Source organism: Buteo buteo, chromosome 11, assembly GCF_964188355.1.
Source record: "Buteo buteo chromosome 11, bButBut1.hap1.1, whole genome shotgun sequence".
Taxonomy (NCBI): Eukaryota; Metazoa; Chordata; class Aves; order Accipitriformes; family Accipitridae; genus Buteo; species Buteo buteo.
This window is the reverse complement of record NC_134181.1, coordinates 28,858,359-28,884,333: the sequence shown is the minus strand read 5'-3', so window position 1 is coordinate 28,884,333 and position 25,975 is coordinate 28,858,359. Positions and strand designations below refer to the sequence as shown.

Below are 25,975 nucleotides of genomic sequence, written 5' to 3'. Positions count from 1 at the left end.
GCATCAGTGACGTGCAGTGGTGCTCCCTTGTTTGCGACAGGGACGTGACCCCTCTGGGGAGGTGAAAGGTGGGAGCGCGGAGGATGTGCAGGGGAGGACTCCTTCCAACGCCCTGAGAAATAACAGCACGCTTGGTGCTTGTGGGGAGGCTTGAAAGCTGCCGCCCAGACCCACATCCCCTTGTGCACGGTGCGGCGCAAGCCTCGCAGCACAGCACGAGGCCTGAAGAACCTGCGGTGAACTGCTGTCCTTCGCCGGGATTGGCGTTTTGTCGGTGTTTTGGTAGTTTCTGTGAGCTCGGGGAGATGGTTCACCAGCCTTTGGCTCCGCAGGGTGGGAGATGGCAGCCAGGTGCAAGAGGAAGTTTCGCAGAGTAGGAGGAAAGGTGAAGGGTTAGGTGGCTGAAGTGCCTCGCTCCTAGAGCTGCATGTGGAAGAACCTGTTTGCAGATTGCATGAAATATTAAAGGAAAGAGATTGTTTGCCATCCCCCCCAGACTGTTGTGCTCTGAAGAAGGTGAGAAGCCTTAAGTGAGGGAGAAGTTTGCAGCTGTAAGTGGTGCCAGGGTGCCATGGGGCTGGGGACCTGTAAGACAGCTCAGCAGATGAATGAGAGGAAGCGTGGACATAAATGAGAACAGAGACTTACCTAAGCCTGGGACCACAAACGGCTCTAGATTGCTTGAAATGACTGAACCTCTCAGCTTCTAACTGAAACCAGGGATTTCCTCATACAGTAGGAAATTGTGACCGTTATTCTGGTGTCAGATGTCTTCGTGCTGGTTTCTGGTTGGGTTTTTTTGATCCCTCTCATTAAAACAGGCATGGTGTGTTGGGTATACTTAAATATTCTGTATCACTGGCAAAGTGATTCATTTAAAATTATATAAATCGGCTAGTTAAGTGCAGGTTGATATAGTAACAGTAAAAAAAAAATACAACACACAAAGTCCCCTCTTATATGAGTTTGAAATCAAACAATTTTTCCAAATAATTTTTTTTTTATTTCTCTGCGTGTGTGTGAGAGCAGCAACTCGGAGGAGCGTGAGCACAGCTTTGTAAAGCCGGGCTGTGAGCAGCCATCGTTGTGTTCGGCTCCTGGCTGTCACTGGGACAGATAGCAGGAAGGTCACTGGAATATCACATCGACGCTTGAAAATAAATGTCTCTGCCTTATTGCAGCTCTCTTCTCGCAGGAATGCGTTCTATGTCAGTTTATCTCCGGCGGGCAACCACTGCCCAGCCACAGCGTCCTGTGCTGCTGACATTATCTCCTCAAGAAATATTACAAAGGTTTTACCCCCCTATTACAGTTTGTCTTTTTGCTGGAGCCTGGTACACCTGTTGGCACCGTTTTATCTTGCTGAGATAAGACTGACTCTAAATGAAGTAAATGAGTTTACTGTAATGCAAATTTGAGGGGGCTTCCTGTTTACAAGGAAATAGCTGTAGTGGAGGCAGAATAAATTCCAAGGCTGCAGGCCAAGGCTTAGCAGCAAATAAACTAGGAGGGTGAAGAGTTTATTGGCCGTGGGGCTGATTATTGCTGGGTTTATACGAAGCATCCTCAGACTGTTTTTGTACTGAAATTGTTAAATATCACAGTTTGGGAAGAAAGAGGACAGAAAACCCTAATGAGACAAGTGTGCCTGAGGAAGAGGCTTAGCGTGTTTTTGTTTTTTTAAAACACCAAAACAACAACCCTTCTTCTATCCTCTGTCATCTGCTTTTCCTTCCCTTCTGCGTTTCCTCCTTTCATTCCCAAGAGCCTTGCCAAGAACTGGGAAAGCTACAATATCTTTTAATTTTACATTGTTTCTTAAAAGCCTGTTTTGTGGGTAGATTTGCATGGGTGGACAGAAGGGCTGTCAAAGGCAGAATGACCTGCAGAAATACGACCTAAAATCGGAAGCAAGACATATGTGTTGAAATATGAGCAAATATGAAACCTGAATCTTCTTCTACAGAATTACTGTCAAGTATTTTGAGTTTGGGGGGAAAGGAGTAAATTAACTGCACTCTTAATTTTTTAGGTTATTCAGCAGACTTCTGAAGTTTTTCGCTTTTCCGCGTAAATTTTAGATTTCCCTTCTTTTGGTCAAAGGGAATGGAAGAACACTATATACCAACAGCTCCTTCTGTTTTGAGTAAAGGATTTGCATCATGTGAAGTTGAGAAAAGTAGCCCAGGAAATCAGGTAACTGGAATCACAGAGGGTGCAGGGCTTGCAGAGGGCTTGCATACAGCACTGCTGTCCTCACACTGGCTGCAGCCATCCTCGCGGGAAAGTTAACATTAAAGCTTCCTTACTGTAAACATCACGTAAGCTTAGAGTGCTTTTGGTGTACAAACACCAAGAGCATGGTAACAAAACATAGCATGCATCTCTCCAGGCTTCTCTCGCACTTCTCTTGCTGCAGTTGTAGATGTTTCTCCTCTCATCTTTCTTTTTCTAACCTGCTTATTTCAGTAATTACCTCTCTTTCAAGCTGATTCTTGTTTTTCTCCCAACCTTTTTCTTTGGTCTCCTACCTTTCTCTGAATCCTTCCCCTCTGCAGGGAGAAAAGGCATGTTTCAGTCACTTTTCTTTCTTAAAAAATCACACTTTTAACATGACATTTTCCCTCAGTTACCGTCCCACCTTCACTTTACCTCTAGAGGTGAAGACTAATGCACTGGTACCCCAGCTGCTTCTTGCCGGGGCATGTTAATCTGTGATGCGCTGTTTGCTTTCTTACCTAGTATTCAAACTAACTTGTTTAAAACTCTAATTGAGGTGCATTGAATGCACAGAGGTTGGGTTTTCTTTTCCAATTCCATCCTGAGCTGTTTGTGATTTGCTTTCTTCCTGTTACAGTGCTGAATATTGGTGAAACCCAAACAGCATCTCCCACTAGGACTTAAGCATTATTACTCTATCCTCTATTGGTTCTGTTTTTTCAATTTTGTTCTCTTGGCATTACTATACTCTTTCTCTGAATTTCAGTTGTTTCTTTGAAGTGCCTTTCAGTGTGTTCTTGTACTTCTTGAAACTTCTGTAACGTCTCTAAGTTACAGGTTAAAACTCCTCTGTCTCTCTGCTGTCAGTTGCGGCTACTTTGACAGTACTTTCTCTGGCTTTGCTTAACGCTGCCTTGTGCTTATTCATTTAGAGTGCTGCCTCTAAGAAAATTTTCCTGACAATTGTTTGTATAATTTTCATTTTGTTGCTATTACGCTCACGTCATCCCTTTGCATCTTTCTAGGTGCTTCTTTGTCTCTCGTGCTTCATGCATACTGTTCAGTTTTGGGCTTCTGCAGGTGGCACTTACCTCACTGAACATCTCTTGCTCAGTGGCACGGTATTGAAAACTACTGCAGCTGGCTGGTGCTGCCGGCTTCCGTCACTCCCCTACGTGAGTTGAGAGGCACTGCCTGCTTTGGTCTGTGCTGTGCGTTGCTGTCAGGTCTATAGAACTCCTCCCCTGCATCCCTCATTAAAACACTTTTGTTGTGAAGCTTATGGAGTTAGACTGTGATTTATCTGCCAGTGCTTGGTGTATTGATGCAGTGTTTGTCATGTTTACTGATGGTGTTTCCTGTCTGTCTCCCTCTATCCGTTTGCATTTGCTTGTCTCTGTTAGCAAGCGTGGGACCTGGAACGCCTTTTTATGGTGTTGGTCCGCGGCACAGCAGAGCAGGGTCTAACAGGGTCTTATCGGTGACGTTAATACCAAAACCCCTACTGTATATGCAGGTTGTTTAGAGAATGTAGTGGCTTCAGGAAGCCTTGTGCTGTATTATGCTTCTTCCTTGCTGTCTGAATGCAAATGGTAGAAATCGTCAAAAAGTACTGTTTTCCTGTTTTCAGAAAAAAAATGGGCCCAGATTTTGCAAAGGCTTATCCATTTACTGGGTTTTGCACAGAAACGGTGCCAATGAGGGCAGAATTAAATAGGAGATGATACGGAGGATTAAGGATCTAATGGTTAATTCGGATGAATTTGTGTCGAGGTAACTTTAGCTCTGTAAGGTGGTGGTACTTTATTGAAGCTTGCTCCATCTGCTTGTAGCAATAATGACTGTACATTGTTTTAGTAGAACTTCTTAAGCTTGGCTGTCTGAAATTGCAAAACAGTTTAGGCTTTTGTTTGACATTTAAAATTTTGTTAGTGTGAAGCGAGATTGTTTCTTGGTATTTTTATACCATTTCCAGGACTTACTAAAAATTGAATTGAAAAATTTGAATAAGAAATGAAAACCAGTATGCAGGACACTCATACTGTTCAAAATGGTTTCCTTGATGTGTAATTTGTGAAGCTACAGAAGGAAAAAGAATTCTAAATGAAATGGTTTTATAAACTAATTTATCATTTTGCATCTATACTGTATCTTGGTGTTTGAGTTGAATGTTTAAGCAAAGAATAAAGGAAGTAAACCTTGGTGAGAGCTAAAGCTGGCTGAATATGTGGCGTACACCAGACAAGTATTCTGAGAAGTAGGATAAGTGCTGTAGGTGAACCTGAAGTAGGTGTGTATTGGAGGCAAGCAGTATGGATTTGTACTTTTCAAGGTCAGAGTGTCCCCGTTAAACAGCGCTTCTCATAGTTCACTGGGCACTTTCTTGAAGCAGGTAGTAAACTACTTGAACAGATGCATTCCATGTTACTGTACTTCCTAAAGCATTGCCATCTAGTAGGTGCAACTAATATTTCTGAGATGGTGGATGTCTTCTCATTTCAGTGAGACAGCAGAGCATATGCCCATTTTTCCAGTGCTAACAATACCTGCGAGAAGTGCTTTTGAGACACTTGAGCATGCCGTTTGTCCCCCTGTCCCTAAGCCATAGGGCTGTTCTGCCGTCCAGCGGCATATCCAGAGAGCAGTGTGAGTGCGCTGCACTTGCCCATCATGCTTGTCTTGTGTCCTAGACTATCCCTCTTATTTTTTATTTCCTTACTTACGTATTAAATTATTATTGCTGATTATGGTGAAGAAAGCCATCGTTTATTTAGTTTAGTGCAATTCATAGTAATGTATATGTTTCAAAGGTTAGTTTACCTGTTCAGGAATGATGAAGTATGTAGACTGAAGCTTATCTTATATATCGTGTTGCTTGGGTGGAAAGGCATGCTTGAATATTCATATGGTAACTGTGTGAGGAGGGGAAATAAACGTGTTTTTTGCTGAACTAGCATTATGAGAAAGACTGAACATTTGTGTGTTTATTGTGGAATAGCTTGGTCCTGCTCAGGGTGAGCAAAGATGACAGAGCAGTTAAAAACTCAGTTTTGTTTAGAAATTCAGCCTCCTAACTTTGCTGTCAGTAGCAGTGTGTGGTTGAGAAGGTAGTAAAAAGATGGCTTTCTCAAAATAGTTTAGTATACATACGGAATGCTAGGGCTGCTAACAAAGTGTACTTGCCTTTTATCTCAAGTTAGCTTTGTACTACAGTACTTAGGAAAAATGCATGCTTTAGGGATGGACTGTCAGTGTAGGAGCCTGTATAGGAGGGCTCCCGCTTGCTGCGGATGCTGCTCTCCGCACCAGTTGGGTGTTCTCTCCCTTGGGAATTCAGGTCATTATTTGTTCTAACTGCAGTGTCTGATACCTTAATAAAAGACAGGCCTGTACAGAAGTGCATGGGAAGATGAAGGGCCTGCTGCAAAGATCTTGCAGCTTTCATAGGCAAGAAATGAGAGTCTGGAAGAAGGGCACTTGTTGTTACCTGTATTGTACAGATCAGAAGCCAAGCCAATTAGAAAATAAATGATGTACCTTTGCTGACACATAGGACGTTTGGCAGAGGCAGGAGTTGAAGTTAGATATTCTGAGCTTCAGACAAGCAGTGGAGGCCCCAGACTGCCTCAGCTCCTGAGCATAGAGTACTCGGAGCATCTCTGGGCATGGGAAGGAGAGATCTGGCCTTCAGAGAGATGTTCCAATTAGTTCTCCTGTGGGGATGCTATAAGGCTGAAGCTTATGTTTTGAAACATAGACCTTCCCTTGGGCGTCATTACCTTAATTAAGAAAAAAGGTAAACGAGGGTGATCTGGGAAGAGATCAGCGTGCAGTCTTCTGTTACTGTGATAAAAACAGAGGGATGTTTCTAGGGCTGTTTTGGGGAAAGCTTCTGTAACGTGATGTTGCATTATAGGTGTAATGCATCTGTGCGATCCTGTGCGGAGCTGGGGAGCCGGTGCCCGGTGCAGACGGGCTGTGGGTGCTAGTGGGACCTGCCTGGAGCAGCGGCCAGGGCTGGGTGCATCGACAGGAGAGAGTTCAGCTGAGCCGCTGCACACAGAGCACGCGTGGTGTTTCTGGTGGGCGATGTGTACAGGCAGATTTGTCTTTTCAGCAAAAGTAATAAACTTTACAGCTGTTACTCCTTTTATAGGTATGATGGCTTTTCGATGCCTGGACCCTCTCATGTGAAATGTTTTCAGCAAAACGCTCCAACTATAACATCAGGAAATGAATGTATGCAGCTCTTCATTTCTGTTCTGGTGAAATCATGTGGAATGGCCTGGTTTAATCTTCTTGTCAATAATAGCTTTTTTTTTTTCTTCTTCTTCTTTTTTTTTTTTTTTTCGTAATTAATAAAATTAGAAAAAAGCCTATCAGGAGCCGTCAGGTCCAGGTGCATAAGCCAAAGAACATAATTTAATTGAACTAAATTGACGTAAAAGCAGCACTTTCTAGCTTTAGAAAATACAGCTGTTTTCCGCAGAAAGAGCTTCACCCCATGCTTACTAGTTTCTCCAAGAAAATCATTCAAATACTGAATAAACACCTATCTAAATATGCCTTGCATAAATAAATAAAAATTTCTGAGAGTGTCAGGAGAAACCGCTTCCATATAGAAACCCCCCAGTCTCCTTCCAGTGTGCCAGGAATTTGTCCCGTCAGCATGTGTCATGTCCTATTGAGAAAGGAGCTGGGGAAAGGGCAGATTTTTCAGGATCTGGTAGAGCTGTACAAATCAAAGCCTTCGTTAAACGCCGACAGAAATTCAGTCCAGCTGATGCAGCCTGTTTGCGATACACCGAACCAGACAAGTACCAGCTGTGCTCCGACATCCCCGTGCTTTGCTGCAGCCGTGGGGGACTCCGTGGGGATGCACGTTGCAGAAGCTCTGTGCGGGGCTGGGAACGGATGGGTGCTCGTCACCCACGAGGAGTTGCTACCTCTGCTTAAGGTACAGGTGAGAAAAGAGCTCCCAGTAGCTTCCGCATCCTCCTAGGAAACTAAAAAGCACCGGGGACCTAATAAAATACTCAATGCTCCCAACCTTAGAGGAAGACACCCCTCTGCCAAGGGGCTGAGCGCAGAATGCAGCCTGCACTTGACAGCTCTATGGGTGCTTCTTGGCGGCTATTCTGTTTATTACACTTCCGTCTTAATTTCAGAAGGGAAAGCAAGCTCGGTGATATACCAGTCTCGGTTAAACTGAACTTTAAATGAAAAGATGACAAAATGTGGGTAGGCGTTTTACTCTTGAGGCCGCAAGTGTCTGGTAAAATAAACCTGGCTGTGCCGTGGGCAGAACTGGTCAGGAAGGAGTTTGGTTCGGGCGGCTGTGGTTTGCTGGCTACACTTAGCATTTTGGCTTTTCTGGCTTTGATTCCCCACCCTCGGTGGGTTATAAGGATAGCCGAGGTAGTGCCTCGGGGGTGACTTTCCTTTCTGAGCCTTCTCATCATTGGCTGTTTTTCTTAAGTCTCTGGCCTGGCTTCCCCGTGTCTTCCCCATCACATTCTGTTCATTTTCACATTTAAGCGATTCTGTGTCTCTGTGCATCAGTCCTCTGATTTTTTTATTTATTTATTTTTATTTTTTTTTACCCTAGTTTTGTCAATCTTCTCCCCAAATTGTTCTAATGATTATGGTTACTTTGTTCACATCTCACTTACTTCTGGGACCTTAAAATAACTGCCAGGTTAAAACACATGATGAGAAGCAAAAAAATCAAAGATGACAATTTTACACTTCTTTTTTTGTTTTGCTTTAGGAGAGTCGCTGCTGCGGTGTTTGGGATGCAAGGCTCTGGAGGGATGCTTGTCTATTCAAAGAGGATTGTTCCTCTGGGGGAGAAAAAAATAACGGGAACTTTTCTGTAGTTTTAACTTCTTGTTTAAAAGAGTTCTGAGAAGATCTGATTCTTAGGCCAAATATTTCTTAACAGTTTTCACTTTTGATCAATCTTGCATTGCTAAACCTTTTAAATGCACTTTAATAAAGAAGAAAAAAAATGTTGTGGCTGTAATGGCTGTGTGCCATTCTGCCATTGCTTTGAATTGTACTTGTTGACCCTGTCACGCTTTCAGTTCAAAGGCTTTGGGGCAGGATCTTTGGTTCAATTTTAGCAACTTTATGATGGATTTGGATAGTGCAAATAAACGTGTAAGTCTCTTTAAAATTGCATCCTAAGACTATAAATGAATAAATAAATCACAGGCAAATGTAGTGTGTTTCAGTCAATGTTGGCTGCAGTTCTTGGTAACTTAGTTAATGTTTATACTTGCACACTACTTTTTAAAGAAAGTTCTAAACATTTTATAGATATGGAAAGATTAAAAAAAATTGGCATGTCTTCAGTAATTTTGTATTTGTTTTAAAAAAAAAAATATGATTGATGAATTACTTAATTGCAGTAGGAGCAGGAGATGTGATTTTGCTCTTATTTCTCTTACTTGTAATTTCTCAGTAGCAGCATTCTGGTGGAAGGGCAAGTCCTTGACATTACAGTTCAGTGTAATTATTCCTGAAAAATTCATGTACTTAGAAGCTTTTATATTAGTTTCAGATTTCAGCAATGATAATGCAAATGATCCTCAAGGAACGTGAGGATAGTGCGTATTTTGAAATTGTAGCTACATAGCTATTGCTTTTGGCTACCTTGTTGTAAACTTTTTGCCATTAATATAATTTGCATAAGTGAAGCTGCTTTGTCTTCTGGATGAGATGCATGCACCGGAGGGGGGTTGTGGGAAAATGTTGCTGAGCTTTAATCCCTTCCATCGCAAGCAGGGTTCTTGGGTGCAATATGCTATTAATCATCCTTGACAATTATAAGAGCGTTAGTTTGCTGCAGTGAAATGACTTGGCAGTGGGCTTAGTGTAAATTTTGGAGGGTGTGCAAAGGGGATGTGCTGTGCTTATGGAGAGACCTGAAAGTTAGGTTTCACTCATTGCTACTTTATTTGTCAGCTGATGAGACTAAGAGTAGAATGAGCATGTGCGCTAATTAGTGTAGCAGCAGTGATCACTTTTAGTTCTCTATTAAATAATGAAGTCAATTGGATGTTGCATTGCTGTTGGGTATTCTAGTAATATTATAGGATGCTCAAAATTAAAAGAAAAAAGGAACATTTTTTTTCCATGTTATTTTGTTGTTGTCCAAAAATGTTTTTTTCACAGTCTTCTAATGATTTGTTTCCTCTTCAAATATGGAAATTTACAAGTAATAGATAAATTAGATGGTCTAATGGTCCTTTCTGGCTTTATATGCTGGGAATTTACTTTGCTCCATTAATTGCTCTAACAAAAGTTGCTGTGTGTAAAATACCTTTTACAGCATCTGAGAACAAACTCCTTTGGAGAAGTATTGACTTCTGCTGAACTTTGAACTGGGTACAAGTCTGAGAGGAAGCAAAATGAAATGGATTGAATCGTTTGTGATGTGTTCACTATTTTTTACCTCTTGTATAGGAGGGAAACTAATTCTTTTTTATTGGTTGCAGCAAATGTCTGCCCGTCGCTTTCACCCCCAAAGTGGAGCATTAAGCTGACCTGGGGGCTGTGATCCAGTGACTCATTGCAGTTTACAAATCTCATTCAAGGGGAGTTTTCTGTTCAGCTGGAAAGGTACTTCATGCCAGTGATGAACATGTTACGAGAAAATAATAGCATCATTGGTAATCAGTCACACAGATTTATGCTTTATGTCAAGGTGTTTCTTCTCCCTGTCACCTTGTGTTAGGTGACTTGTTTTCTTTCCTACTCTGCAAAACCTCAGTAAAAATACTTGTAAGGAGAAACTATATTACTAATGATGCAGTGGTACTATTATATGTTGGACTTCCAGATTTCCTTCGCATTTGAAAATGGGTCTAAGCGGGCTTAGTTATTTACTGACTGCAGCAAGCTCAGGTCTTTGTTGGCTTTGTGAGGCTTCCCTGTGTGTGTGCGCTGGTGCATTTGTGCAGCTGGAGAAGGCAAAGGAGAAGGTAGAAATGAAAGCTGGATGGGATGAGGGGACATGATAAATACGGTGCAGAAAGCAAGGTGAGAACAGGCTGAGAGAGGGATTTGAAAAGGGGGAATAGGGAGTGATGACAAGAAGGAAGAGGAGAAAGCCAACAAGAATAAATGGAAGCTGACTGTCCAGTGTGGAAACGGGATGCTCAAAGTGCAGAGAGCAGGAAGGCGGTGAGGGTCAGTGCAAAAGGTTGGCAGTCAAAGGCAGTGGTAATTTACTTGCTGAGTATCTAGCATTTTCTTGAAATAATTTTTAGCATTTGAATAGTTTTTGGACATGCCAGGAGCCATCAGGAGCTTAGTGTGCTGGGTGCAGGATACACACATAGCAGAAGGATGATGCCTGCCCTGACGACAAAGAGGAGGAAAAAAAGGAATACAGCTTTATTTTACAGACTGGGGATCTGGGGCAGATAATGTTTATGACTTGCCCAGGATGATACAGGAAGTGTTGGCAGAGTTAAATACTGAACTCTGCTCTCCTCAGGCCAGTCTCTGTAAAGCTGCCATTTCATTCTTGTTTTGTTTTTCTGTTCTCCTTTTCCTGTTTCAGCTTATAGGTGAATATATTAGTGAGTGTAACTGTGCATTCTTAATGTAGGGATGATTCTTCAATGCTTGCAATAAGGCCAAGTGTTTTGTTTTTTTTTCTTCAAGCTGTGGTGTGCATGTGTGCATCTGTACAGTAGATAATATCCCACAAATCTGAGCTCTTATTGATTTATAAGAAAAAATAATGTGCTTTCATGATAAATAATTAAAAGCTCCTTTAAGAGACAGTAGTAAGAAGGCCAGTGGGAAGTAGCTTCTTGATCTAGTTCCAACAGTAAGAGTATGTATACGTATACATACCATTGTGTCTTTCTTTACCCTTTCCATTTCCTAGGTGCAAGATGCTTTCAAAAGAACTCCTGCATAATTTAGTATAACAGACCTGCAGGGACAAAACCTATGCATCTTAGAAATTAATAGCAGAACTTCTAGGAAATGTCAAGGTGAATGCTGTTTATTTTATTCTCCTCCATAACTTCTAGTTTCTGCATACACCCGCATCTGTTGCGGTTGTGCTCCCGGCTGCCTGTGCTGACTCGGGCTGCCCAGTGGACTGACTGTCCCTTGGGCTCCGGTGGCTGTCCTACGGGCTGTGCGGTTGCAGATCCAGTCATACACCCAGCGGAAGTTTAATTTCTTCTGATAGGTCTGCTTATCCTTGGAGTCACAGAATATTACTGATCTGTTATGGGGGCGAAGCAGCAGGAGTAGCTATTGCTGCCGGCAGTGGCGTGTGGTTCTGGCTGGACAGATCCTGGCTTTGGGGTGAGCTCCCTCTCTTAGGGACCTCCTGGGTTGCTGCTTCTGGGGTCGCTCGCCGGAGAGGGAGGATTGCAGATGAGTAGTGTTCTTGCCATACACACGTCCTTTTCTGTGTTAAGAAGAACATAATGTGTTCTCTTCTTAGTTTTTCAGAAGGCATGTTTTCAAGTAGACATTTTCCGCCTGGACCGACCTTGGCACCGCAGCTGTTGTCTGCGTCCTGTCAGACTGCATGCCACCATGCATGCTTATAGGCAGTGAGAGCTTTTTAATTACAGAATGTGTTTTAACCTTGCAGGTTTCTTTCAGTGGATTTTTTTGATCAAGTTAGAAAGACCAGGATGCTGGCTATAGTAACTAGAGCTTCAAGATGCAGCGTAAAGCTCCTTTTAGCAGATGCTTCAGCTCATGCTTGTAATAAACACCTTTTCTGGGGAGCTGGAAGAGCCAACCAGGTTAGAGCAACCTGCGCTGTTCACAAAGTTTATAGTTTGATGACGATGCAGATAGATAGTCATCTTTCTGCCTGCTGCTGGGCAGGCAGCGCGCTCTGAGCTGCTTCACAAGCCTGGTGGTTTTGTTCCACTCTTTCTTTAAGGGCAGCTTCTCCTGTGGGGCTGCAAGAGATGAGCCCGCTGAGCGCCCTTGGCCCTGCTGCAGCACCTTGCTGCCCACAGCCCTCAGCATCAGCATGGGCTGGTACTGTTTGTGTTGCCAGGGATGGAGATGCTCGTTTTATTTGCAATAAAAAACTCTCCCAAAACTTCTTTACTGTGTCACTGCTATGTTAGCTCTCTCTGCCTGGCCTTGGCGCACGTGCTGCTGTGCCCCTGGTCACGGGGCAAGGGACTGCACTGTTCTCCCAGGTACCTGCTTAAATTTGGCCCCGATTAAACCAGCAAAGAGGTATCCAGAGTCCAAACTGTATTTCTCACAAAATTTTAAGCCTGACTTTTGATTTCCCGTAAATATACTTGTGGTGTTACTTCAGTTGACTTCTGGTATGTGGACAGCAAACTGAGAGTTCCTGAAACTTTTGTTGTTTGCTATTTTCTTCCTCTCTGAAATGAAAAAATACATGGACGGAAGGTTTTGCCGTAGTACAGTTGGATATGCTTTTGTTTCTGAAGTCTCCCTGGATTTCATTTTTAGCCAGCTTTTGTTTCTGCTTATTTTGAGTGTTGCTATTAAGGTAGATCATGCTGTGAACTGAGATGAACTTATGCAAGAAGTCCACTTCTCACATAAGTGCATTGTTTGCGCTGAAAGCATATTTGGATATGAAAAGCTTTTTAGAAATGGCTACTTTTCTGTGAAATGCGTCTTTTAATCCCAGATTGCTTATGTGTAGGGCAACTAATGATCAATATACAAAGGCAGAGAAGGAGGCTTCCTTCCTGTTTGTGGAATGTGCTAGGCTGTGTTTTAAAATTTTCCATCCTTCTGAAGGATATATGGATTCTGCTCCGTTTCTTTTGAACTCAGCAGGATTTTTACCTTTAACTTTCATGTGAGCATTAGAAGTTGATTATTCTGGGTAGTCATAATCCACTCCATGTAATTTGTTCCTATTTATTCATATGGATAAAGAGACATGATTTTGAAGGGGTGGAAGTCTGTTGTTTAGAAGCTGGAATGCAGTGTGGACTCCCGTAGCCTGTGATCATTTTACAGATTTGTTCAGATTCTGTAGCTGCAAAAACATTTTGTTCTTTTGACATGTTATCCATCAGACCAGAAGTACTGGATGTCAAGGGAGAGGAGGAGAAGCGCTGGCGTGATTTGTGCGTTACACAATCAGAGTGTTTTCCTGGACACTTCAGTCATACGTTAAATTTTTCATTATCTTCTCCCATTGTCTAGACTAAGATATGTTTATGTAATTTCTTGCAGTGCACTTGTTAGAGCAGAGGAAAGCTTTCTTGATGTCATTATTATTAAAAAGGCTTATTATGTTACTAATGGTCTAGCGGTCAGTGGGAACGGGGCGTTGCCGATGAGTGCTCCAAGGGCAGGCACTGTGATGGGCAGCGCTGGTGGCCTCGGGTCAACCAGGAGGCCGCGGAGAAGGAAGTTTGTGGTCTCTGGTGATGCATACCATGTTCATTTGTAAGTGGTCCTCCTGTAAGCATGGAGACAAGGGGGAAGGTCTGGTTGGGAGAAGAGAGATGCAGAGGGAAGGAGCCCACGGGCGGGTGGAGCTGCAGGGCTCTCCTAAACCTTCCTGGGCTGATGGCTGTTGTGTGCCTCTGGCCATCCCCCCAGTCCGACCGCTCTGCTCCACGGCCGAGTGCTGCCGGGGGAAGCTGTACGGCTTTTGCTGCCCGTGTTCACCAGTACGTGCCGGCATCAGTACAACCGGTGGTGTTTTGCCATCAGTGTGCTAACATTTTATGGATTTAAGAGAAGAATTAAGTTTTATGGTCACCATTTTAAACACGTTAAGCTAGGATGTATATTTTTAAAAATCTGCCCATAGAACAGGCAGCCAAACTTGGCAATTCTGTCAATTATGTGATAAATTTTATTTTAGTACCTTGCTTTTCCCAAGTACAGAACATGATCTCTATTTACTGCTTCCACTTCGTTTGAAATCAGTATTTTATTTAGGTTGTTAAAATACACAGAGAGTAGACCTAGTTTTTAATGAACAAATAAAAAGACTAGCAAGTTCTTCACTGAATAATTTATAATCTCATACCTGATTAACAACATTTAGCCCTCCCAATTCTTGTTTAACTTGACGTGGTGGTTAGCCTCTGGAGTTCTCGCTTTGGATCACAGTGTTCGTAGATCTGTGTTCCATCTGAGGCTTTGAGACACACATAAAAACTATTAATAGAATAATCTGCTAGATTGGGGTTTAAGGCCTTCAAGCTAATTTCTTGGCTTTCATTACAGACTTTTTTCTGGTCAAGTCATTCAGACTTCATGCCTCAGATCCTCATCTGAGGAGGAGGAGCGCAAATACTTTCCTCCCTGAAAGACAATGGAAGAGATATTTGTTAATATTTGTGAGGTTTTTCAGAAGCTCTGGTGATGGGGTCCTTGTAAGCACATGAGAGTGGATGGTCTCAGCCCTTTGCAGGACTGACTGTGAGGTCTGCAGCTTTTTTTGGGCAGGGCTCTGCTGCTGATGGTGACCCAAAACAGCACAAGTACCTGTTCATTTTTTTCCTGATGTGAAGTAGTTCAGAGTCCAAATTTTACAAGGATTAGGTGCTCAGTCTTACTTCTGCAGAGACGTGAGTGATATTTAACCATCTTGTTTAGGGCATGAGTACTTTGTACAGGGTATTTGTGGTTATTTTTATAAAAATAAGTAGTACCTATGAAAATATCAATTTAAAAATTGGAAACAGAAAAAGTCAAGTGGAATTTTGACTTAATCCTGTGAAAATATAGTTGTTTTACCAGGGCACAGTACTGCTGGGCTACACTGATTTTAAAATTTATGTACTTGTATTGTTGCCCGTATGAAATTTTTATAGGCATTATATTAGAATGAATATTGAGGTTACTTGACAAATAAAGGAAATCTTTGTTAATGTGGTTTAAATGAGTGATTGTGACATTATAAATTAGGCAAAGTAGATGTTAAGTGCACTGCAGCCAAGCTAGGGGCCTAATGGAGCTTATATTGGCTCATTTTCTAAATGATGTATGGCAATTGCAGTGTTAACAGCCTGATGTAGCTTTGATTGACTTGCACGTTTATTTCACAAGGTGCAAGCTAGAACCTGATGCAAGAGTAAAGAAACAAAGTGATGACCAGAATGTCCTCTGGGAAGTGCTGTGACCCCAGGGCTCAGCTCGCCCCAGGCAAGGCCAGTCCAGGGCTCCACCTGATATTGCCTGTGTGCTTCTGCCTGCGGTCTCTGTTTTTGAGGAAAAACACCCAGCCTTTGGTGCTTCAGCTCCCTGTGGCAGCCCTGTGCTACTCCATTCAACCCGCAGATATCTAAATGGGATAACCCTGCCCTGGGCAAACCCAGGGAAAGCCTGGGAGCTCTCCTTGAAACTGTTGTGCTCTTGCTTCTGTAGTGGCATACAGCAAAGGGAACTATGTGCACTCACTGATGGCTTTTTTTTCCAATTCATGCTCAGTTGTGGCATTTTCAAACCTTATTAGATAAGTATGGATTCTTGAAGGGGAATTCTATCAACATCACGCTGTGTGGTGTAGGCTATTGATAGAGAATCATAGAACTGTTTAGGTTAGAAAAGACCTTTAAGATCATCGAGTCCAACCATAAACCTAACACTGCCAAGTCTACCACTAAACCATGTCCCTAAGTGCCACATCTACACGTCTTTTAAATTCCTCCAGGAATAGTGCCTCAGCCACTTCCCTGGGCAGCCTGTTCCAATGCTTGATGACTCTTTTGATGAAGAAATTTTTCCTAATACCCAATCTAAACCTCCCCTGATGCAACTTGAGGCTGTTCCCTCTTGTCCTATCGCTTGTTACTTGGGAGAAGAGACTGACACCTGCCTTGCTACAGCCTCCTTTCAGGTAGTTGTAAGGAGCAGTAAGGTCTCCCCTCAGCCTCCTCTTCTACAGACTAACCAGCCCCAGCTCCTTCAGCTGCTCCTCATAAGACCTGTGCTGCAGGCCCCTCACCAGCTTGGTTGCCCTTCTCTGGACACGCTCCAGCACCTCAGTGTCTTTCCTGTAGTGAGGGGCCCAAAACTGGACACAGGACTCGAGGTGCGGCCTCACCAGTGCCGAGTACAGGGGAACAACCACCTCCCTGCTCCTGCCGGCCACACTATTTCTGATGCAGGCCAGGATGCCGTTGGCCTTCTTGGCCACCTGGGCACACTGCTGGCTCATATTCAGCCGGCTGTCAACCAGCACCCACAAGTCCTTTTCCTCCAGGCAGCTTTCCAGCCACTCTTCCCCAAGCCCGTAGCGCTGCATGGGGTTGCTGTGACCCAAGTGCAGGACCCGGCACTTGGCCTTGTTGAACTGCAGTACAGCTGCCCTGGGCCCATCGATCCAGCCTGTCCAGATCCCTCCGTAGAACCTTCCTACCCTCCAGCAGATCAACCCTCCTGCCCAACTTGGTGTCATCTCCAAACATACTGAGGATGCAATCGATCCCCTCGTCCAGATCATTGATAAAGATGTTAAACAGAACTATGTTAAGCTTGAAGTGTAAAAGTTATCTCTTCTACACTGAATAAGTACTAATAGTGCTAATATTCTACACTGGATAGTATTAATATTTACAGTGGGGGAAAAGTGATGTTTCTTGTGTACCTCAAGCTCTAAGAACCTGTAAAAAAGAAAAAACCTTTAAAAAAATCACAGTATTGAGTCTGCAAGGCTAATTTCAGGCTAGTAAGGTGATGTCTGGAAAGGTATTTATAGGTGAAGACTGAATTTTCATAAAATAATTTGCAATGTTGAATTCTGTGAATTCAGCGATCTCTCTGTGTTTGTGACTTGACTACAGGCCAGTTGCTGTTAGTGGCTGTAGTCCTCTGAACTCCCATGGTCTTTAGATAGAGCAGCAGACTGCCTGTCATGCTGTGAGTTGATGCAATAGATGGGCAGTGGTATCTCATTTTGCATGAGTCTTTTACGTTGATGGTTCATTTTAGTTATCCTTTTCTCCAAAGTATGTTAAAGGTCTGGTTTAAAATAAGCAGTTTCAAGTAACTCTTCTTTTTTTTTTTTTTTTTTTCTTTCTTTCAGTATCCGCAGTGTTATGCAGAAATACCTTGAGGAAAGGGGTGAATTAACCTTTGACAAGATCTTTCATCAGAAAATTGGTAAGTCATATTTCAATAAAACGTTACTCATGTAAATATTTTTAAGATTGGCTTGCCTGCCCCTTCTCTGTAATGACTGATGAAAAATCAGAGTTGTAGATGGTCTGAAGAACACTGGAGTATGGACAGGACTTAGTAAAACAAAGATCTTCAATAAAATGAAATGTTGCAAAAGGGAAGAAGATGAAGCAAGGCAACCTGTCAACTTCATGTTGTGGAAAACTACTGGGAAAATAATTAAGTTATTTGGAAACATCGAGGAGAAAATTATATTACTTGGTATGGGCTTGTCAACAATATAATGTGTCGCATCAGTTAAACTTTTTTTTTCTCTGCAGGGGTAATAAGCCTTGTTGATAAGGGAGCCGTAGTAGAAAAGATAACCATATGTATTGTTTTGACTGTCTGACATCATGTTCTTGGCTAGCAACACAGGGAGATGTGGCCTGGGTGAAACTGCTGTGTGCAGGGGGTGAAACTGTTGGGAAAATTGACTTGAGGAACAGTTAATCAGTGCTTCCGTATGAACATGGAAGGATGTATCCAGGGAGTTTACACAAGAGCGTTAGAGATCAGTTACTATGCAGCGTTTTAGTTAACAGTGTGAATGCTGGGATGAAGAACCTCTGTATTCTGCTTGCGTGCTGAGAAAGTCTGTAACCACACCGAGGACAAGGACAGAATTAAAAAAGACCTTCATAAAGTAGGGGAGGGGAAAAAATGCAGTGCTTCTCAGTCAAAACAAGTAGTGTCCCCTACACTTGTGCTGGAGTAATTACACAAATACAGTGTGGAGAACCACTGATCAAGTAGACATTTTTAATTGACTTGGCTGTTATAGTGAGCTGTAGGTTGTATTGTCTCAGCTAGATCACACGACTAAATATAAAATCAGGATTGTAGCCAGTGAGGCTTGTGAGGTAATCCTCTTTTGGCAGAATATTGTGTCTATCCTGGCATTGGACTACAAAATATATATGAATCTGCTGGAAAGAGCCCAGAAAAGAGCAGTGGGAATGAGCAGACCTTACGTAGTGGTCTGCTAAATGTGACCTACCAGGAAGTACTGAAATAGGGTGTTATGTAGGCTATGAAAGAGAGAAGTGAGGTTGAACAGTCTTCAAAACCAGAAAAGTTGTTGCAGAAATTGATGAGGTTAGTCAGTTTTCCACAGGCTTAACATGTCAATTAAAAAAATATCTGGACATGAATACAAACATTTTAGTAGTAGGATGGGTAGTAAAGCAGGGGAATGGATTTCATGAGGGGCTTGTGAAATCTTTGTCCAGTAGATTTGAGGAGTGGGTTGGCATACGTCTGCTAAGATAGTACAGCTAGCTGCTCTCGTCTTGCAAAATGGGGACAAAACCATAAAATGGGCTGGGAAGACTCGAGGAGATCAATGGCTCTATTCCTGTCTGAAATACACCGAGTCTGTAATTAACAGTGGAAGCAAACGCCCAAGAACAAAGTGCTGCTGTGCCTTGTTTCCCAGGGAAGGTGGTCCAATAGGGGCATCTTTGGGCTGGTTGAGCTTTAGCTGGTCTCCCTTCCTGGCTGGAGCAGAAATGTCCAGCCTTCCTGGTTGCCTGGAAATGTGCAGCTTAGTAGGTATGAGAATATTCTGGAGTGGGAGTTTTAAGTATTGCCAGATTAAAATAAATAGTATGCTTGTAAGAGTATCACAGATTGTCATTAATGGATTTAATAGCTTTTTACAAAGAGGGTTGTGGAAACACCAGCCTAAAGTACGTGTTCGTAGAAGTCTCATGGACCTTTCCCTTGTATTACAGTAGTTGAAATGTAGTCTGTATCTTTGTGCATAAAAACTGTGGCTTTTTATTCTGGCCAAAAATATTACGCTGTAAATGCATAGGTACCTCGTTTGCTTGTGCTGACATCTTTCAGTATGTGCTTCAGTTTAGATGTCTGTGTTGAATCATTAATATTTTGCTATAGCATGGTAGTTGCAAAATAAGTGGAATTTGAAGCAATGAAACACAAGCCAACTTTAACTGTTTGATTCTGTTTGGTGGCAATGAAATAAAGAAGTCCTCCCCTCCACCCCCCTTTAAAAAAAAAAAGTCAAACAGAACAGCTTATATATCATGGATATTTGTATTTATGTAATTGAATACTTTTCATTAATAGTTGATTCCAAAGAACAGTGAAGAATGTTGCAGTTATTTTGATAAGTTATAGCAACTATAATTAGGTAACTGTAACCTTGGAAGGATTATATCTTTCTTCCCCGCCCCCCCCCATGTTGGTAGCCATCAGATCTGGAATTTTAGACCCCAGAGTTTCACTAACCTATTAGTTTCTTGCCCAGATCTTGAGATGTGTAGTTCACAGATGTGCGGAGAGGTTTTATCCTCCTCTTGCCTTGGTACAGTCATAGCAGTACTTGCCCTCTGTTACCCGGAAATGAGGTCTTCTGTGACCACTTTGCTGGAGTTTCAGTTACTTCTGAAGCTGGTTTCTTCTGAAGTAGGATTTAGAATGGAAGAAAAAAAAAGATTAAAGGTAAAACATGACTGTTTTTAGCAGAAGACTTTGCATTGCACTGGAAAATATTGTATTTACTTACTGTGGTTGTTCATTTAAATTTTATTGTGTTTTCTAGCTCGTTCTTTGCCATTAAATTAGTTCTGTTTCCAGACATCAGCATAATTGCTTGTGGTAAAGTACCTTCAATTTTAGGCAAGCATTATGCAAAAGGCTGTGAAAATAAATATGGTGAGGTCGTTAAAAGTCTAATCACCTCTTTGCTCCTGTTCTTATCTCTTTGTATGGCGGGGGTGTGGAGAGACTGCGGCTAAGGCTGGACCTGTGGGTGCAGGTCTGGGGCAGATGCCCCATGGGACACAGCTCCTACTCACAGGAGTTTAGATCAACTCGAGTCAAATGAGTCTCTGATGATGAGCTGTAATTCTGCTGGTTCATCCCCTTGCTGCTGGCTCTTCCTGTGCCTTTATTTTCTCAGTTAAAGAGCTGTCTAGTATGGAGTGCTTTATCCTTATATACTAACTAAACAACTGCATCAAGCTACCTATTTGTTCCTTTGGCAAGTGATGTAGACGAGGACTGTTAAGGTTTGTTCATTGTTTTTTTTTTCCAGACCACAATTCCTTCTTACAGCTCCAGGTCATTGTTTTTTTCTGTTTTTCAGTATCCTTCTTTCAAATGTAAAAACCAGGGCTTTGATCAGTTGTCTAATACAAGTCTTTCCAATGTCATATATGGAGTTGTTCCTGTTGGATGTTTTCCTATGAGTACGTCTAATTATGGTGCTGGTCTTATCAGCTGCAAGTATTTATCCTTAATGAGGCCTTAAATCCTTTTAGGATCAGTGCTTTCCACATCTCACTGTAAAAGATTGGCTCAAATTCCCTCCCTGCCACCTCCCCCAGGTATGCAGCTGCAGGGAATCGCAGGGGCAGCTTGGGCTCGGAAACCAAAACCTTTGCTCTGCCCTTTAGGAATAAGAGCAGGAAAGTCCATCAGCGAGCAGCGTGGCAGCGGCCTGTCTGGGGATGAAAATGGCCTGGAGGCTTCATAAGAGTTGCATAAACAAGTGTCTGTCCTCTATTTACATCTTTTTCTTTGTGAAGGCAAACAGGTTGCTCTCATCTCTTGAAGATGGCACGTCTGTCTGCAGAAGTGATGCTCCAGAATGATCTTGAACTCTCTAAGAATCACCTAATGAGTCAGAGGACATGAAGATAATAGAGCCACCCAGAAAAATGCTCTGGCAGCGCTTAATAGCCCAGCAGCCGGCTGTTCCTACAGAAGCTGCTTCCTCCACAGCAGAAGCTTCATGGGGAAGTACAGCATGTCTCGAAGCGGAGTGCGTAACCACCTTTAGCTAGTTTTCTTTTTACCACATCCTGTTTGCTACAACACCAGATTATGTGTTTGCTTTAGAAAAAGAGACATTTTCTGGTATCCCAATATCTATAATTTACACGTGGAATCCACTCTGCTTCACGACTGTGTTAGGATTGCACGTGGAGTTCTTCTTGTGCTCCCTTGCGCTGCAGAGTGAGCACGCTTGTAAAAACGCTGCTTTCAGAGGGCAGTTTTGAAATGAGTTGTAATGTGCGTAGCTGCTGGGCGGATTGGGGTCTGCTGCAGCAAGTATAATTGCCAAGTGTTAAAGGGAGTGAATTAGGTCATAATATTACTTTAGAACAGGATTATCATGGTTATTAAAGTTAAATGCTTTGGAGCAAACTTGTTGCCAGTTATAGTTCAGTGACTCTTACGTCTGACACTGGACTTTCTGACAAATTGCATCTACCTGGTAGGCAGTGAATAAAGTTGGCTTAGAATTTCTGGGATGTGACGGTAAAGCATCCTGCAGCTTCAGGTCCTGGCTTAGGTTCGGCCTTGGGGTCTCTGGTGACTGCTTGGAAGCTGGTGGAACATGGCAGTTTGTCTATACTCTTCTCAGTTTCTCTTCTGTTACACAGTCCTGTTGGGTTTGGGTCTTTGGGAAAGATGAGAACAGAACATATTTTAGCTGTTTCAGCAGCTGGTCATACTGCAATATAAGCTTTTCACCTCACCTAGTAAGTAACTTGCATTTTTTTTTTCCCCTGACACTGGATCTAATTTCTGTTTTAACACTTTTAAAAAGAACCAATTAAAAAAACTTGTAGTTGATGTAATGAGTTACAAACATATTTTTTTTCCTATTTACCATCCACTTTTGTATAGTGAGGAACGATCTTTCTGGGGTGATTCATTTAACTGTCTTTTATATACTCTTAAATCAGCAGGCTCCAAGTTGGAGGTCTTCCCAGCCAGGGTGAGCATTTTGCCATCTGTATCAGTGCTTCTTCCTACACACGCATGTCTTGTGAGGGGCTCTCTTGCTTCTTTTCTGGTAGTTTTTTAGCTGAGTTTCCAGAGCAAATGAGCGTTTGGTCTATTTTGTAGTTCCTTCTGCACAGACAACCTACAACTGTGGGGAGGGACTTTTCTGCCTGCCCTCTGCAGTTAGAGGGAAACCCGCTCCTGACCGTTCTGGCTGCTGTTTCCTCCAGCTTTGTCAGGGACAACTTTCTGTTGTAAAAAAACCAACCCCAAATCTAGGGTGAGAACAGCTAAAGAGTTTTTTTTAGGGCAGTGAATCATGCTTTCTGTTGCTTGTTTCTCTAGTTATGGACCCATTATTTTTCATTATTTCAGAATTTTGATGCTAATCATTAGATGGATCTTGAGTTAAAATAGGTTGAGAAAAACATTCTTGCTCTTCCTCTTTCTGTTGCCAGTGTGGTAGCACTGCACTCCCCGAGATACCTAAAAATAACAGGCTGGGAAAAGTACCTCCCTAGAGCATTATTTAAGCTATTGTTTAATTTAAGCATAAGATCTATGTGCTGTTGGCATTCTGAACTAATTAAATAGTCCTCTGAGGAAATAACAATGAAAGCAATAAAATTTGATTGGGAGTAAAGAAAAGCACCTGGGGTTTTGGCTATTAAATGAGCAGGGGATGACAAAATTAGTAGATCTTGCTTCTAGTCATTTCTAGCCACTCGTGATGACTCTGGAGCTGCAGGCTTGCCTGCACCATCAAGAAAGGATGTCTGAGTGGAGGGGGGGGTCGTGCCAGCGGCATGTCCCCCTTCCCGTGCTCCAAAGGAGGACAGTGGCGAGTCGGAGGGGCTGCACAAAACCCCATGCTTAATGTCTTTGAAAACTGAGAGTATTTTTAGAGCCAAAGTCACCTAGGGGCGTACATTAGCTACTGATCTAAGACTTTAATGATTGAAAGTGTCACAGCCTTGGACTTCTTTCTTTAGAGCATTCATGAGACTTGTAGCACTGCAATAATTCTACTCTGTTCTGGTATGTTGATGTTAAATAATGTGCAGCCATATGATAGGGAAAATAGTTACTTGCTGGGCAGGTTTTCTGTAAAAGCAAGAGGGCAGGTTGTTCAAGTGGTTTTATTCTGGGGTTCCTTTTCTGACCTGGGGAAGACAGCCACCATGCAGAAGTAGACACCAACAAAATTAGGAAGTAACTATACGAAAAAAGAATTATATTTAAAAGACTGTTAGAAGACTGATCTTCTTTCTCATGTTACTTCTTATTTTCAATTCAAGTTTAGACTAAAGCTTGGATTGTGGATAGTCTGCAGGAGGCCTTCATGAATCTGTTGAACCCATGCTTTCCTTGCACGGTTCGTATGATCAGTTAAAAACAACACAAAGCCCAAACCACGAGGAGATGTTGGAAACCGTGTGATTGTAAACCGAAACAGAAACTACTGATGTAAGACATTTCACAGTGGAGCTCCACTTGTATCAAACTGGGGTGTGGACAGTGAAAGAGAGAAAATATGCACTCAGAGCCTTCTTATAAAACTCAGTCTGTTTTGCTGTATGCAGTTTTTTTTTATCAAATTAGTGTTAGGTTTAAGATCTACTTTTTATGTCATAATTTAAATGTTACTGGAAGCTGCATTTCTTTCAATGCACTTCTATTTTGTGGTAAAATAAACGTGTTACTTGCATGAATTACACTGAAGATCATTTAGAGGGATGTTAAAGCTTCCTGCTGTAGATTTTATGTGCATTTTACCTGCAAGCAGTTTTAAGGAGGTGTCTGTCTTGTGCGTCAGGGACAAGCGGTCTCCAAAGCCACTATAAAAAATGCATGTGTTCATTTTGGGTTTTTTTCTGATCATAAATAATTGAGCATTTCTTTGTTGGGATGCAGCCTGATATGCTCCCATGCCTGTCTTTGTGGAGGGGTTGAAGATACTTGGTTGTGTGATTTCCCAGTGGAGTTGCAGATTAAGTCTGAGCTTTAAAATAGGAAAAATATATATCCTATCATCTGGAACTTCACATAACGGATAAGGTACACATACTGATATATATTAGCATGTATATACAGTATAGTTCTTGGAAGATTTAAGTCACAGGGAAAAATAGTCTTTATCTCAGCAGAGCAGTGTAATTATACAGTTTTTGGGTTAGATTGTCAGGAATTCCAGGCAGACTGGAAATTCTGAACTCCAGAATTAGTACTGTAGGAGAGAGAATGAGCAAGATAGGTAATGGATAAAATATATATATATAGATAACAAATGATAAATTATTTGAATGAAATTTTACTTGGATGTTTCCACGTTTAAGTTTTCAGCAAACATACATACCAGACAGTAAACCCCAAGCTGGTTATACACCGCCAGCAGTGACTTTGTTGTGTACATTTCATAGGTTCGTTTGTTTTTCCCCAGGAAGCACGTAAGTAAACTCATTCCTTTCAAACAAGATGGGCCCTCAGTGATTTGTTCAGTCATCCTGCAGCTGCACACCTGAGGCTTCGGCCGCGGTCCCCTGCAGTGGGTAGTCTCCGGCCTTTCCTTCCAGCTCTGTCTGCAGCGGCTTCGCTGGTGTGCAGGGAAGATGGGAGCTGGCTGCGTGCAGGTGCGGTGAGGGGAGCTGAAGAGGAGGACAGGGCAGCCAGCCTCAGGCTTTCTGCCTGGGGACTGTTGAGGGACAGACATTACCAGCATGCCGCTGGTGCTGTGGTGGCTTCCAGAAGGTCTTTGTGCAGGTCCTGCACGTGGGGCAGAGGACGGCTGGGCTCCAGAGTTAGGTCCTGCTGCTAGGTGAGCTCTTTGTTAGCCTTTGTGGCTTGCCAGGTCTACTACCAGCTACCAAGGAGGGGTTGCAAAGACAAGTTTGGAAAGCTTTGACCTAAAATGTTATAAACCCATCCTTATTGAGTACAGAGTGACTTCCATACCAAAGGTGGTGTCTTCTATGTGCTCGTACTCACTTGAGCTTTCTTAGCCCATTTCTGATGTTTATGCTTGGGTATAAACAGTGATGGTGTGCAACCTTGATCCCCCCCCCACCCCCATCAATTTCTCAGTCAATCCAAAACAGTTGCACTCCCATGGAGTCTTTATCAATGTGTCTTGAAACAATTCTCAGACCAATTAAGCATCCGAGCACCACTGTGAAATAGGTAAATATTAGTTTTCCATGTCTGTAACATGGCATAATAAAAACTTTAATGAGATTTACCTGCATAGCTCTGTACTACTAATAAAGCAGATTCTCTGGCCCTGCCAGTTCTACTCATTTATCTCAGTGGGATAACTCATTAGTAACAAGAGAAAAGCTCAGAAACCAGGAGAAGAGTAAGTAGAATCTAAATTACTGAAGCTGTTAAGTCTTCTAACTTTCAGCAGTGCTTTTAAGAGACAGAGCAGTTAGAAAATCACAGAGCAGAGAAGGTGGAGAGCTCTGGCTATCAATTATCTCATGAATTCATTTGTAGAGCAGAGAACAGACATGGATATTTACTATAAGCCTTTCAGATGCTTTTATTGTTCTATACCAATGTCTGTCCCATAAAAGAACGATGCATAATACAACTTGCAAACCCCCCCAGGGAATTGGTCCAGATTTGTGAGGTTCTTGTTGCAGAACGTCACTTGGTGCACTGTCAGGAGGTGAGTAATGTACACCATCAGACCTCCGAATCTTCAAACTCTGTAGGGGAACAGAGCAATAACCTTATAGGGTAGTTGCTTCTCTCTTTCCTGGCCTCTTTCCACTGACAGCATTTTGTCCAGCCAGTGCCTCTATAATATTCTGCTCTCAAA

General features: G+C 42.4%; 1 protein-coding gene across 5 annotated transcripts in view; it reads left to right on the top strand.

The window, feature by feature from the left end:
• GRK3 (G protein-coupled receptor kinase 3) overlaps positions 1-25,975 on the top strand; it is a 78,969-nt gene that overhangs the window by 2,135 nt on the left and 50,859 nt on the right. For 2 of the 5 annotated variants that reach the window (XM_075041132.1, XM_075041133.1), the window contains exon 2: positions 17,258-17,334. In XM_075041132.1, coding sequence (XP_074897233.1) covers positions 17,258-17,334 — 77 coding nt within the window. Of the gene's footprint in view, positions 1-2,081; positions 2,197-3,304; positions 3,396-17,257; positions 17,335-25,975 lie in introns of those variants that run through there. The other 3 variants (XM_075041135.1, XM_075041136.1, XM_075041138.1) reach the window with 3 other exon arrangements.